Source organism: Canis lupus, chromosome 36 (assembly GCF_011100685.1).
Source record: "Canis lupus familiaris isolate Mischka breed German Shepherd chromosome 36, alternate assembly UU_Cfam_GSD_1.0, whole genome shotgun sequence".
Lineage (NCBI taxonomy): Eukaryota > Metazoa > Chordata > Mammalia > Carnivora > Canidae > Canis > Canis lupus.
In genome coordinates this window covers 6,290,732-6,305,962 of record NC_049257.1, presented here as the reverse complement: position 1 = coordinate 6,305,962, position 15,231 = coordinate 6,290,732, and the positions used below count along the sequence as shown (strand labels likewise).

Sequence of the window (15,231 nt, the reverse complement as noted above, 5' to 3'; positions counted from 1 at the left end):
ATGGAGTCTGCTGCGCTTCAGGCAGTGTGCATTCACATGCATGTAAGCAGCTATCGGCTGGTTGGTGAACCTATTCAGTACAAGAGAAAACAGATGTCTGGTCTTCCTGCCAAGTCCCTTTCTTGCATTTTAGGAACCATTCCACATGCACAGGGAGGTTTTTGTTAATTTCTTTCAGATGATGACTGAGTGCTTTACACCACGCGGGACCTCTGGGCCCTGCTTTTCTACTCAAGTGAACATTAGCGGCCATTTATCCCTCTCACGGCCAATGTGGGAGCTAGTTTTCTACTTGTTAGAGAAGCCATTGAACCTTTTCCATGCCTAAGGATGGATATAAAGAGGCCTGTTGGCCCCATTTTATGTTTGGCCACCCATAATTTACAGAATAATTGTTTTTTGAGACATAACATTGTATGTAATAAAACAGAGTTATGGTTGTCACTGATTTTAAAGAAACTAAATTACCCACATTCAAGAACCACCCCCTAGTTACTAAAAGTATTATATATTCCATTCACTATGAATGTATGGTAATTAGAATACATGGACACTTTGGGGATTAGATATTTTTGTGGCCAATGCTGTCAGCTTGGAGTTTCTTCTTCTTTTTTTTTTTTTTTTTTTTTTTTTTTTACTTCTTTTTCTTTCTTTCTTTCTTTCTTTCTTTCTTTCTTTCTTTCTTTCTTTCTTTCTTCTTTTCTCTTCTCTTTTCTTTCCTTTTCTTTTTAATTATTACAACTTTGTAGTCAACATTTGCAGGATAAGTTGACCATTTAATAAGAAGAATAAATAACATTAGCTTTAAAGGTCATCCCAAATGAAAAGCCCTAAATGACTGAGGTGTTGTTGGGGGGAAAAATGCATTAAAATCATAGGAAATATTTACTTGTATTTAGTCTACTTTAGCTCACTCTTTATTGAAGAATGGGTTGAAAGCTCAGTTTCTTTCTGGATTCTGATTTTAGTACTTATTTTTTTCTTCATTGGTAAACTTTCAAGTTGAATCAAGACTTTGAAGAATGTAATATTTTATTAATATTTTAATCATAGAAGCAACCAAAACATAGATTTGGAAAGTATTTTGTACCTACATAGTTAACCCTTTTAAAAATACTTCACATATGACAAATTCTCCTCTGAACATTCTTAAATATTAGTCATTTAATAGTTACAATTGTGACTTAAAAAGAAAGCCCCACAATATTTATGGTATGTTTCTTAACGTAACATTTTTTATGCCATATCTTTGTCCAAGGAGGGTTTTAATGCTTTTTAATTAGGGAGTTCCCAGCTCTATTCTGAATCTGACTAAGCATGATTCAGAGATTTTTCTCGTAAGATAGGTTTAATGATATCATTTCCTTGCTTCCATGCCTCCGAAAGCTCCCCTTATTTGTCAGACTGTGGCTTTCTAACTACAGTTCCTCCCTCCTCCTGCCCCCCCCACCCCATCAGAGAACATGAAATCACGGGATAAGCCTGGCTTCTCTCCCTGAAGTATCAGTATTACTTGGAAGTATGAGGTCAGAAATATCATTTCTATATTAAAACATCGAAATAGAGAGTAGATTATGAAAGTGACATGACTTTTTTTTTTGTTTTGTTTTTTGAGAAGGCTTTCAAAAAATGTGCATTCTGGCAAGGCTACCTTGGCCTTGGCCTTGGCCTGCTGACTCCTCAGTATACATAGTCCTTGCTGTTAGCGACACTTAAGTGGAAAAGTTTCAGCAGCAGTGACTGACAAAATACAATCAAACTCCATAGATATCCTTTCACAATGTGGTTTCAGCCTCAGCTGTTTGTTTCTCAAGTCTTGACTCAGTGCCACACCCTGTGAAAACTCTTCCCTGCCTTCCCAACACAAGCTGCCCCATCCATCCTCCCACCTCTCCCCTAGCACTTAATTCATGTGCTTCTATGTCTCCTACTTAACTGTAAGCAGCTGGAGGAAAGGACTGGAGTCAAGGCTATTTTATGCAAGTCTGGGAATGTATGAGATGCCCTGTAAGTGCCATTTGAGTGCATGAGGCTACAGGGCCCATCGGCACCCACCTTCAGAGAGAAAGGATTCCGTGTGCACTGGCTAGTTAAGGACCAGACTTCCAGAGGAACAAATAGTCTTCTGCACCACAGGAAACTTTCAGGGACTTGGGTGGGTAGATGACTAATCAAAAGAGCTGTGGGCTTAACTGGGTCAATTTGGCAGAGGTAGTGAGTGAAATGTAGATAAGGAGAGATTTTACCTCTCTACCTCAGAAGCACTTGAAAAGTTTAATACTAAGACAGTTTTGCTTTTCCTTGTATTTTCAAACACCTTATCTGTTACTGTTTTGCATTTGTTAGATCACTTTCTAATTTTTATGCATTGAAGATATAAAGATAGATTTTGTTCAGCATAAGATAATCAGCCATTCCATGTTGAACTGATCTAATTTCAGCTAAAAACAAAGAGAGCTGACATTTTGTTCAGTCTGTGAAGGGTTAATGAGGCATTTGGCTTACTGTTGAGCGGTTGAAAAATTTTAATTTTTTTCTCGGATCTGTTCCCACTGCCATGCCCCAGCCCCAGGGACACCCTGGCCTGGAGCTTCTGCTGCACCCCTTTGGGACTGGCTGGGTTATTACTACTGCTGCCCTCTGTCAGAAGTGTGAGGTCAAAGGGACAATACCTTTTGCCCATAATTTCTCTGGATTTGATAACTTGAATGCTTTGGAATACCAAGGCATTTGTCATTTTCTAGGATACCAGATTGCTTTTTTAAATCTTACCAGGTAAGTATAGTACAAAAGGTCAATATGCACTTTTACTTGCAGATTATATAAAAGGACAGATTTCATTTAAGGTTTAATTAATGGCAGGATAAATTTGAAAGTAGAGACTTTGTATAATTCAAATATGCATATGCCTTACATATATCTTTAAAGTACTGTGCATTTTGGAAATCTAAACTAGAATGACTGTGCTGTTTTGTTGCTTAACACTAAAACATCAATTAATGACTTCACTAATAGTGCTTATTAAAGAAAAATCATAAGCCGACATAGTTCAATATGTAAAGATACAGTTGGTTAATAAGATCAAAGGAAAGCCTGATACAAAATGAATTAAGAGTATTCTAATCAAAAAAAAAAGAGTATTCTAATCTTACAGTTGCAGAAGTGAATTTTGACTTGGCCAGAAAATATTCCAGTTGTCATATAAATAGCTTTTTCTCTGATGATTTTACACCATACTTTTAATAAATACACGTAGCAGTTCCATCTTCTCAGAAAATTCAGTTGTATATCTTTGGTTTCAGCTAATTCTGTCTCAGCAAAGGAAAGGTGAGTGGGGAATGATCTAATTTCTGCTTCTTGAGCTTTCATATGCAAATAAATTACCTGGAAATCCTGTTAAAAATGCAGCTTCTGATTCCAGTTGGTCTGGGAGGGGCTTGCAGGTAATCCCATCACTGCTGGCCCTGGATCATGTTTTGAGTAGCAAGGATTCAGCAAAGCTCCCTTCCCCTACCTACTCCTGGGTTCACCTTTACGCAGATTCTAAAGTTTGCTCCGCCTAGAGTTTATCATTTTATATGACTTTGAATTTACTTGTTTTTGTTAATTTCTGGGCTGTCCTTTCCCCATTGGTGATCACAGCTCAAAAGTAAGTAGTAGGGACCCTGCCATGGAGCAGAGGAGGGAACCTGGGACAAAGTCCCACTGGGCTGTAAATGGCATGGTCCGGAATCCGTTGTGTGTCTCTGGGTTGAATTATTGACAGTAATAGTCTTCTGTGCAATAGTGTGCCTGAAATGGACTCCTAAAAATAGTAGTGGAGGAGAGGTTGGTTATTTTGGGAGCGCTGCAAACAGCTGAGAGTGTGGTTCCGTGAGGGCATCCTCTTCCAACTCCACAGCGCGTGCCAGCGGTTCCACTTCCAAATCTGCTGAGAATGGCTCAGCGGAATCATGTCTGACCTGCACAGACCATCCAAGCTTCAGACACTGTTTTCACATTTGCAAAGCGACTTGGGTGTTCTGTAGCTCCCACATTCACCCTAGGTAACACTCTGAAAGGACCTGAGCAAAGAGAGTGAGTGGAGTGAGTGACTCAGTAAAAGTAGATGTGTTAACATCAGTATTTCAACTTCAACTGGAAATTAATGGAGAATTCTCTGTTCTGTTTTAGCAACAGGAACAAGATCCTACTAACCTATATATTTCTAATTTGCCACTGTCCATGGATGAGCAAGAACTTGAAAATATGCTCAAACCATTTGGACAAGTTATTTCTACAAGGATACTACGTGATTCCAGTGGTACAAGTCGTGGTGTTGGCTTTGCTAGGTAAGCACACTCCTCTCTATCTTATATCAGTGACAATAGCTCTGCTAAGTTTCCTGCAAAAGAAAAGTTGAACAAGAAGAGAGAATTTAAGCCAGAGTTATGGGAGCCAGTTGCACCATGAATTTAAATGTGTAAATATCGACTGTATTTTTTTTTCAGATCTTTTGGAAGTTCATTGGGATTCTTGAACCTGAGGGCACTAAATATTTGGTGACTTGGGCCAAGGAAATATCACATGAGCTATAGTTTTGAGAATATCTGCCTTTAATGTTTTGATTAATTAGATCAGGATGCCTGTAACTTCTTAAAAATAACAACCACAGGCTTTTGAATTTCATAAATAAATCTGTATGGCTTTTTTCTCGTTAGATGGAAACTTGATTCATCAAAAATAAAGTCAGTGAATAAGATTATTTCAAACATTCAGAGAGTACAACAATGGTAGGACACATATCTGACCACAATTATTATACCAGTTGTAACATTTTATCATTTTGCCTCAGAATTTTTTTTTTTTTTTTTAAGAAATAAAACGTCACAGATCTATCTAAAGTGCCCTCACTTCTTGCAACTTATTTTTATCCTTTCCTTTCTGGAAAAGATACTTTATTCAGTGTAATGGTTAATTTTGTTTCTAAAAGAAAAATCTCAAACAAAAGGAGCTTTGATTTTTGACATGGTTCTAATCTGAAAGCCCATATACAAAAACTGATTTTCCATTATTTAAGAACCTGTTAATACCGTAGAGGTAATGTCTGTGTGTTTTAAAGTGTTGACTTTGATTTTGGACAAAAAATTGCTGGTATTTTATTCTCCTATACAACATCCTCTTTGATGACAATCACATCTCCCACAGACCTGTGAAATCAACAAAGGCAGCATTGTTCACTGGTTTAGGTATAAGAAAATGGAGTCAAAGAAGAGATGTTTCCATTGTTACCAGACTGCCAAGTAATGGAGCAGAGTCTAGTACTTGGTTCTTCTGGCTTTTAGTTGATTTTTCTTTCTGTTAGGCCAGATAATTTTAAAATAAAACTAAAATTTCTACAGGTGGAAAATCACCAGAACTTGCATTTCCAGTGTACACTTCATTGTTTAAAAGAATCCAGGGAAAACAATGAAAAGCTCAGCACCATCTAAAAATCATTGCCTCTGTGGGTGTTCTGAAAGCAGATCAAGTAGTTTCAGTTTTGTATCCAGAGATGGAACCCAATTAAGTTCTATTGCTTTTTAAAACTATTACTACCCATTAAAAACCAAGATGTAACTCTCTGGGTAGTCCAGAAGTGTGGTGCCTTCTGAATAGATTATTCAATGTTTCTTCCAATTAAAAAAAAAAAAATAATAAGTCAAAATAATGTAATTCCCCTGAAATGTTTCTCAAAGGATTTTAGCCACCTGCAGATGTAAAATAAATTGTAAAGTTGGGCTCAATCCTTTAATTACTCCTCTGAAGCCAGGAGGACAAAGAAGGTAACATAACTGACTTCACTAACTTAATTTTATACCTAAAGCTAATGTAAAAACCACATAAGGAGTGTCTTGTGATTTTCAGTTCTTCTTATCAGGACTTTTGAACCTGTCCTTTTGTGAATATGTAAAAAGAAAAACCATCTTGAAAATGACCCATATTCTAGCAGCAGTAAGTAAACTAGTATTTTGAACTGGCATTTCTGTTTTAATTCAATATCATGACCAACAGAGCTATTGTGCGTTGAATGCCAGTTTTCCAGCAAGTAGAAAAAAAAATCACACATTAGATAGGTTTGATATTAAACACTTTGGATATAATTTATTTCTTTTATGATTCAGAGCATACTCTGTGGATATCAGTTTTCATTTTATTAGAGAAGTACACATAAAACAGATGGAAGATAGGATAAACCTACTTTTTCTTATTCACATTTTTGCTAGGTTTCATTTGTATCCAATAAGCCTGTAAGAATGTATTCACATGCACAAAAAATCTGAAACTAACGGATCTCTAAATATGTGTTTTATTTTGATGGTTAAATAGGATGGAATCAACAGAAAAGTGTGAAGCCGTTATTGGTCATTTTAATGGAAAATTCATTAAGACACCACCTGGAGTTTCTGGTATGTTGTTTGTCTAAAATTTTATCAGTAATCTTTTATGTAATATATGTATAATTTTATTACTTGATATATCAAGTAAAATCCATTTCTCTGGTTCACAAATAAGACTTGAAAATGCACTTCTCCCAGACATTGGGTGTTTAAATATGAACCAAAGCCATCCCAGTGGGAGGGGTGAGTCTGACTTGTAAGGCTTTCAGAAGCTCCTCCTCCGATGCACCAGGCCAACCTCTACCCCGCCTCCCCCACCCATCCACCATCCTCAGTACACCTTCTGTCCTGTAGTCTTTGTCCATTGAGGACCATGGTACTCTCCACCACAGCTCCTGCCTTTCTTGAGGAAGATCTCAGCATATGTTACCCTGTACCCCTTACAGGGCCTCAGTCCCTATGAGCCATCTGTCCATCCCATTGTAACCACTTGCCTCATGTTGTCATGACCACACCTCAGGAGCTTTTCATTCCCAGATCACACTCATTCTGGCTCCCGTTGAAGCTGATCCGAAATTCAGAGGGGTCCTTTACCTCTTTGCCATCCCCACTAAATCTGGTCTCCATTTTAGCAGTATGCTCACTTGTCTTGTACCCCATACCTTTTTCATACACGCTTCACAGGATACCAAACTTGGATTTAATTCTGCAGCAGGCCACCTTCTCCACTCCTGTTACATCCAGGCAGGTAAAGGTGTTGACAGCTTGACTGGACCTTCTACATCACCAGTCCTCGCTCTGCTTTCTCATCCCTCCCTGCCTGTAGTCTCCCCCAGCCTGCTCAGTTCTCCCTTAGCCCCCTCTCAACTCTAAGCAAATGACTTCACTTCTCACTTGATGAGTAAAATTGAGATCACCCAGCGGAAATACCATCAACTTCCTGCTTCCTCCCAACAAGGAGACCACACCCACCCCCGTTCTTGCCCTCCTTCTTCCCTAAAGTCTCAAGGACAAGGGGTTCCAAGCTGTTGTTTTGATTGCATCCCATCAGGACCTTTCTCTGCCAGTTATCCCCTCCCTCCCTTATAATTTCATATTTCTATTGCTGTTCATTCTTTTTTTTCCCCCAATAAAACCATAACCTTTATTTTCAATTAATAACAGATCTCTGGCATGACTCATTGGTGGAGAAATGCAAGAAAACACACAAACAATTCTAGGAACAAAAATTGTGACTGTAACTACAATAGACGTTTTTAAAATCACAGAATACGGTGAACCAAACTGTGAACTAATTTATGCCAATACATTTTCAATTTCAAATAATTTCCTAGAAAAATCTACACATTTGCATTTGAGATCACTCATGTCTCTGTGATCTTGAAACTAAAACAAAGCACTGTGTTCCTCTCTAGCCCCTTCTCACGTAAACTTTTTAAATGAAAAGCGTAGTCCCCCTTTCTGCCTTCCGTTGACTCCTCAGCCCTCCCCAGCCTGACTTCTCCTTGTGTCTCACATGGTAAACTGTATTAGTCTCCTGGGCTGTCATGACAAAGTACCACGAACTGGGTGGCTTGGACAAGAGAAATGTGGTGCCTCGGTCCTGGATGCTCAAGTTCCAAGACGATGGTGTCAGCAGGGATGGAGGGAAAATCTGTTCCAGGCTCCTCCATCTTTGGCTTGTCAGTGGGCACCCTCTCCTTGTGTTCCCTCACTCCCTCACTTTTTTTTTTTTTTTTCACTTTCAAGTGTTTGTTTTATTATATCATGGCAATATTGTTGATAGTGCTCAGGAGACCTAACCATCATTAAATAAAATGTAGTAGAATGAATAAATTAGTTAATATTGGGTTCCAATAATATTTCACATATATTAGTTATAGTCATTTTTAACATTGTAACAAATCCCCTGTAGACCATTGCAATGGACTGAATGTTTGTATTTTCCAACCCCGTCATTCATATGTTGAAATCCTCAATGTGATGGTATTGGGAGATGGGGCCTTTGGGAGGCAATTAGGTCATGAGAGTGGAGCACTCAGGAGTAGGACCCATACCCCCAGAGAGCTCTTTATTTCTCTTTTCATCATATAAGTATCTAACCAGAAGTTGGCAGTCTGTAACCCGGAAGAGGGCCTTCACTGGACCCCTACTGTGCGTTACCCTGATCTCTGATTTTCAGCCTCTAGAACTGCAAGGAATAAAGTGTTGTTGTTTATAAGTCAAAAAAAAAAAAAAAAAAAACAGGGGGAAGACATCCATCTTCCTCCATGCATGCATGTCTCCCATGTCCACATCCCCCCCTTTCTTTTTTTAACCAGGACGCTAGTCATTCCATCAGAGACCACCCTAATGACCTCTTTTTAACTTTAAAGACCCTGTTTGTAAATAAGGTCCTATTGTGCCCTCATGAGTCACTGAGGTTAGGACTCTAGGTGTTTGGCCTGGGGTGGGGTTGGGGGGGACCCGATTCACCCTTCTTACTTGCTGGTTATGCAGCGTGGAGGCTCCTGTCTCGATGCTGCGTGTCTGCTGTGCGGAGCCGCCGGTCCCTTCCCGTCCTTGCACCGCATCCTCCCCTGACTTCTGTTTGGCGTCTCTATTTTCTTCGTGTCCTGCATTAATTCCTCCTCGTTCGTGGACTTGGCTCTTGCGTCCTCTCCTTGTTTGTCTGTCGCCGTCCCCCTGAGTTCCCCGTCTGGCCCACGGCTGAGGGGCCGAGGGGCCGCCAGCGTCGCAGCCTGGCCTCCCCTCCGTCCCTCCCGTCACCCCGCGGCCCCGACTGCCGGAAACTCAGGCCCGAGCCCTGGGCTCCCCCACCCAGGTAACCTCGGGGAGCCCCCCCCCCCCCCCGCCTCCCTCCCCGCGCGCTGCTCGCCCGCCAAGGCCTGAGGCCGGCTAGCCTCCTCCCAGCTGCCTCCCTGCGGCGGCCAGTCCCCAAGCGGCAGACCTCTGTGTCCCCTTCCTGCTGAAAGGCCCCCTCCTCCTGCAGAGGAAAACCCCAGGCCCCGGGAACGACGGGGAGGCCAGCGGTGACAGGGCCTCGCCTGCCCTCGGGTGCCGCCCGCACCGGCCCCGCAGCCCTCACCCCCCGGGGCCGCGGCAAGGTCCCTGTGCGCGCACGAGGCACCCCGAGGACCCCGGCTGTACCCCAGCACCCAGGGTTCTCGTGCGTTCACTAGGCCGGGAGCTCCTCGAAGGCAGGAACTTCGCCCCCTTTCTCTCTCCACCCCAGCAGAGCACGGCAGCCCTAGACACTGGACGCCTGTCACTCTTGTCTGAGTTTCCCTGCACACGCACCCGGAACACACTGGACCCCGAGTTCCCACCAGGCACGCTGGCGGCGGACCCCGTGGCGGGGCTGCCCGCGTGCAACTCGTGCCGTTATCCCGCTGCAATTCCAGAGTTGCGTCCCTAACTGCAGGGCTGATGGTTACGATGGGGGACTTACTTCGGTTCTCTGCATCCGTTGAGTCTCATTTCCTAGAAGAGCCTCTGTCCATCAGCGTGCGTCATAGCTCAGACCGCGCTCCGTGTCCAAACCCGGAAACCTGACAGCGCAGGGTTTGCAGGCCTGCGCATGAGCTTGAGCTGCCGGCAGGCACAGGTTTGGGTCATCAAATAAAAGGCCTGGAAGTACGCTGTCCCGAGGAACCAACTTTTGTGCAAGAGCTCCCTTTTTGTTTTTTTAAGTTATTTTTGTTTCTCCTATCAACAGCCCTTGAGTTGAAAGAAAATAAAAGACGATGTTCTTATCCTCCAACCAAGTAAAGGCAAGAGAGAAATTTAACACATGGGAGCTTTCGATAGAAGCTGCCCTGCGGGGCCTCCAGAGGTTAACACCTGCACGCAGCTGAGTGCTGGTGTGCTCTCCGTACTTGCCCGTTTATCTGTGTCAGGACCCCACCGTACCAGACCCTTGGGAGGGCGGCTCGGGCACCCACCAGTGACCGCTGTAATTATTAGCTCATTTATATGTACGGCAAAGAGAGTTCGAGAAGGAACAACATTCCTGCACGTAATCGTTGTGATGTTCCATCATCGGCCTGAGATGAGCTAACATCTAGCAGTTTCCTGAATGAGGTCGATCTCGGGGTGTCACAGATCGAGGTTGGACAGTCTCCTTTTTCCTCCAAAGGATTTCATGGTTGTATCATTTAATTGTTTTCTTTGAAGTGGGTTTAAAGACTATTGGTCATTCCCATTCAAGGAAAAAGAGACCTTGATTTCCAAACCACATGGAAATGATTGTAGGATTCTCTGTACCTTTGCAACTAGTAGAGAATAGTTTCTTCCAAGTCGTGCCAAGTGTCAGCTGGCGTGTGAGAAACAGATTCCTTCTGCCTCAAGAGGATCGCTGCTTGGGGCAGGGGTGGGGGTTGCTGTCAAGCCGTTCTCTTTGTTCTGAAGCAGAGCTTAATTTTATACCATTTTCTAATGTTTCATGATTTTGTCTATGTTTTAGTGTTCCCAGCTACACTGCAGTTTCTTTGGCAGTAGAAGCTGTGGTTTATTTTTAATTTTGTGCTAGGCACAGAAAGCCTGTGTCGCCCTAGAACAACAGAGGTTACCAAGTGGTTTCTAAGAGCATTTTTCATGTAGGGCTCATCACAAAAATCGTGGCTATTTTGAGGGTTTATCTGGATACTTCTTTGCATATAAGCAAGTCTGAACCGCCTTTCAGCAGGGGTTTGAAATGTGTAGCGCGGGCCCTGGAAGCACACTGTTCTAGGGAACTCAACTTTTCCCCAAAATAAGTCCCAAGTGGATTTGGGCACTGCAGTAGAATTTGAAACAGTTCAACTTCTCTGGATTTTCCTCCTTTTTTGTACACATAATATGAGAATATTCTTTAAATACCAGTCTGTTTATTAAATGCTGTTCTCTCAAATTCCCTAACTGGCTACGCCATACCATAGGTTTCTTCATGGAATGTATATATTCCTTTCAGTAGAACCAGATGCAAAACAAAAATATTGTCAGGCAGGGGTAAATTGAATGAGCCTCTACTTTAAATAATGTAGGTTCATTGCTAAGCAGACATAACATTTCATAAATAGAGTCAGAGGATGGTTTTGTCAATGATGCAAGTTGTTTAGCTGGCATAAGCAGAATTATCCAGGATGGTTTCTGTCAGAGTATTCCGATTCTTGCACGACTGGCAATTTGCCTGTGACATTGGAGCCAAGTACAGAAGAGAAACCCACATTAGATAGGCTCCCCAAAAGATACTTTATGAAAGTTAAACTGAACAGTGAACTTAACTCTAACAGTCTTAGGAAAGTCTCTAAATGGCTGAGCAGGAGGTCAGGTCTGCACATGAGTTGTTACTTCTCAAGTGCCACCCACCCTCCTGCCAACATGCTCTTTTCATACCAGAATAATATGTCTGGGTTCCCCCATGCCAGCATACTCCACCCTGACCTGGGGCATGGTACGTAATGTCATACATGTTTATAGCTCTCTGAAAATCCACATCACAGTTTTTAATGCAATCTGTTTTCTGAAATTGCTTTTTTAAAATCTTGTGCTTTTATGTCTGATGTTACCATATTTTCAGAGAGGCTTTATCTTCTGACAGAATCTTCCTTAAATACACGTAATGGTTTGTGTTGGAAAAAAAATTACTCATGAGGCCATTCCTTCTGTCCTTTCCCATCCAGTCTCATTTTCCCCTGAAAATGTTGAAGCATTATCCTTTATTTGGATTTATCTTGGTTTTTATCTTGCTTTTGAGTGCTAGCTGGTTTGCAGTAAATCAGATTTGCTTGGAAGGTCCCCAATCAGGATAAAAGAACCAATGACTACTTTGTAAAACAATCTAGGTGAATTCCATAGAGGTTTAAAATAATAGTATTTGCTTGATAAAAATTCTATCATGGAGAAATAGGGTGGTGATTTCCCACACAGTGAATGTTTGAAACAAGGGATGGGAAGTTTTATATAGAACAGATGTCCAAAATATGAGACATGCCCAAGGCAAAAAAAACAAAAAACAAACAAAAAAAAAAACAGTCACTCATGGTTATGATTCAGGGTTTTTTCTAAAAAATGCTTTTCCTATACCTGCTGAAAGAGTACAATCTCTTAAAAAGACTAATTAATGCACATTGGCATGTTAGCTGGAACTATCCTAGAGCTGCTTGCTCTCTTTGCCTATGTCGGAGGCAGGCACCTATGTGCACACTCATGTGCACACACACGCACACACAGATTGTGGACAAAGTTCACATGTGTGTTCAGTATTACACGAGGCAGTGTGATTATCCATCTTTGTTTCTGGACCTCTCCGTGACATTAATGGACTGAATAAGTTCCTATGTGCTAAAAGCAGAGTTTTTAAAAAGAAAATGTATCTAATCATTGGATCTGTGAGCCATTAGATTCTTGGTATTGTGCTAGTATCATTCCACCCCAGCCCAAAGCTTCGTCTGTCACGGAGGAGCTCCAGTGAAGTGCATGACTGCTAGCCAACTCTGTCCAAAGACCTTAGCTTGTTTTACATCTGTTTTCTGTGTTACTCTGACTTTTCAGACTGGGTGTATGCCCAGCAGGGCTTGAAAACTGCTCTTACACACATTTTATAACTCTGTCTATAGGTGGTGATATTAGGGCATTGTCCTATGCCAGGAGGCAGAAACGGTAACATTTAGAGGAAAAACTGACTCTAGCAAAAAGGCTGGGAATCTTGCAAGGGTGTTTATTGTCTCTCTTGTTCCCTGAGTGTTTGTCTTCAGCACTGTTACTCTATAAAAAATATTTGGCAGCTCTATGATAAAAGAAATGCTTGAAGACATGTGTGGTGCTCCTGGTACCTTTAGGATGATGTGATCACACCTTTGAATTGTGATGTGTTCCTGTCTCCCTTGCCCAGTATGTACATAGAGCAGAGTCTAAATGGGAGTCCTGTTGAGATGGATGCTCCAAGGGCTGCACTGAAAGCAGCCATGAGAGCAAAAGTGCTCAAACATTCTTGGGTGGCCAGTGGGGAAAGGGCTGTCTTACAGATCTAAAACTCAAACTCATTCTCTACCAAGGAGGGTAAGTCTACTATTTAAAAAGTAACGAGGGATCACAACTAGAAATATGCCACGTTTTAGCCTGAGATGCTTGGAGCGCCTTGCCCACCTTATGCTGGGGCTGCCTTTGGGCAGGTGTTATCACCGTCGCTCACACCCAGCCTACAGCAGTTTCCTCGAATCGGTTTTACACCTTTTCACTATCAGGTTCTGCCGGGAAGGAACAATAAATAGCAGAGTAAAATTTTATTAAAGCATAAGGACCTTGGGTGGGAGATGTAAGTGTACCATGAAACTGTTTTCTGAAAGGCGGTTGCCAGTAACTTCACCCTTAACTACAACTTGCACATTTCTTCACTGTATGTGAAGCCAAGGCGGCAACCCTAGCCAGCTTGTTAAAATCTCACAAAATCAAATTCCATGAAAAACAGGCCAGTCTCTAAAACTGTTTATAACTTTTATAAACCAGAAGTTCCTCTCCTGAGAATTTATCTTAATAATTCAAAGGCAAGAGGAAGAACCATAATTCAAAAATTTGAGTTCCTCCTGTTATCATAGTATAACAATAGCTAATGTGCATTGAGCTGTTCTGAACACTTTATATATGTTAATTGCAACAGCCCTCTGCATTAACTACAACTACTATCCCCATTCCACAGATTATGAAACCCCAGACATTGAATAACTTGCCTGGAGTCACAAAGTAATAAATGGCAAAGCCAAATTTCAAACCAGGGAGACTAGTCTAGAGCCAGTGTTCTAATTACCATACAATCTGACCACCAATTTAGCAGTTGGCACTGGGATTAAAAAGATAAATAAGATATACACACAGATGTTCATACAGTGTTAGTTATAATAACAAAGAAACTATACATAATCCCATTTCAAATAGAACCTTATGTAACTGGGGCGCCTGAATGGCTCAGTGAATTGAGTGTCTGCCTTCGGCTCAGGTCATGATTCCAGACCCTGGATCGGGATTCTGGGATCGAGCCCCACCTCGTGCTCCCTGCTCAGTGGCGAGGCTGCTTCTCACTCCCTCTGCCCCTCCCCCTGCTCATGTTCTCTTGGTCTCTCAAATAAAATCTTAAAAAAAAAAAAAAAGAAGAAGAAGAACCTTATGTAACCACTTTTAAAAAAATGATTCTGTACCAAAATAGGGAAAGTCCACAATGTAAACAGTGGGGGGGGGGGGGGGGGGGGGAGGAAGACCTATCATTGCAGATATGAAAAACGTAGACTGAGAAAAGCAGTAAATATAGAACATTAAAACATCTAAGTTGGAGTGTTGAGGAAGGATATTTTTGTTTTCTTATTTAACTTGATTTTAATGTTAAATCATTTTTATACTGGTAGGTAAAGCTGAGTAGGAGGTGGAGCCACTGTATAAGGATCAGGAAAGTTGGAGAGGACATACGCCTGTGAAGAAAAGCTGTAGCTCTATGTGGTGGTTGGACAGGGCAGCAGGATTAGAAACAAAGAGGATGCTAAAAGGAAGTGGTGTCGTGCACACACAAAATGGATGAAATGTATTGGATCCCTACAACGAAATTCTTAAAGGAAGAGCCCCAGATAGTTCCATGCATGTTGCTAGTTGAGGAATTTTGAAAGTAGGCAACATTATCAGAAAGAAAGCTAATTACAGTTGCTGAGTGGGCTGGTTTTCCACAACTGATGGAAAAGCTTCTATCGAGGGCAGTTCACGTTTTACAGAATGTTGATTAGGATAAATACTGCTTAACTAGAAAAATGGGAGTTTGGAAGTAGCAGTTTCTCCAGCTGTTAGAACACAGGAAAAGGTCCACCACTCTCACAAACTACAGAGAACTCTAGTCCTCAGAGCCATTTGA

General features: G+C 41.6%; 1 protein-coding gene across 9 annotated transcripts in view; it reads left to right on the top strand.

Moving 5' to 3' along the window:
• The window catches only part of RBMS1 (RNA binding motif single stranded interacting protein 1), a 213,976-nt gene that overhangs the window by 179,698 nt on the left and 19,047 nt on the right, over positions 1-15,231 (top strand). For all 9 annotated transcript variants that reach the window (XM_038584638.1, XM_038584637.1, XM_038584640.1 and 6 more), the window contains 2 exons: positions 4,174-4,331; positions 6,349-6,428. In XM_038584638.1, the coding sequence (XP_038440566.1) occupies positions 4,174-4,331; positions 6,349-6,428 (238 nt within the window). The remainder of the gene's footprint in view (positions 1-4,173; positions 4,332-6,348; positions 6,429-15,231) is intronic.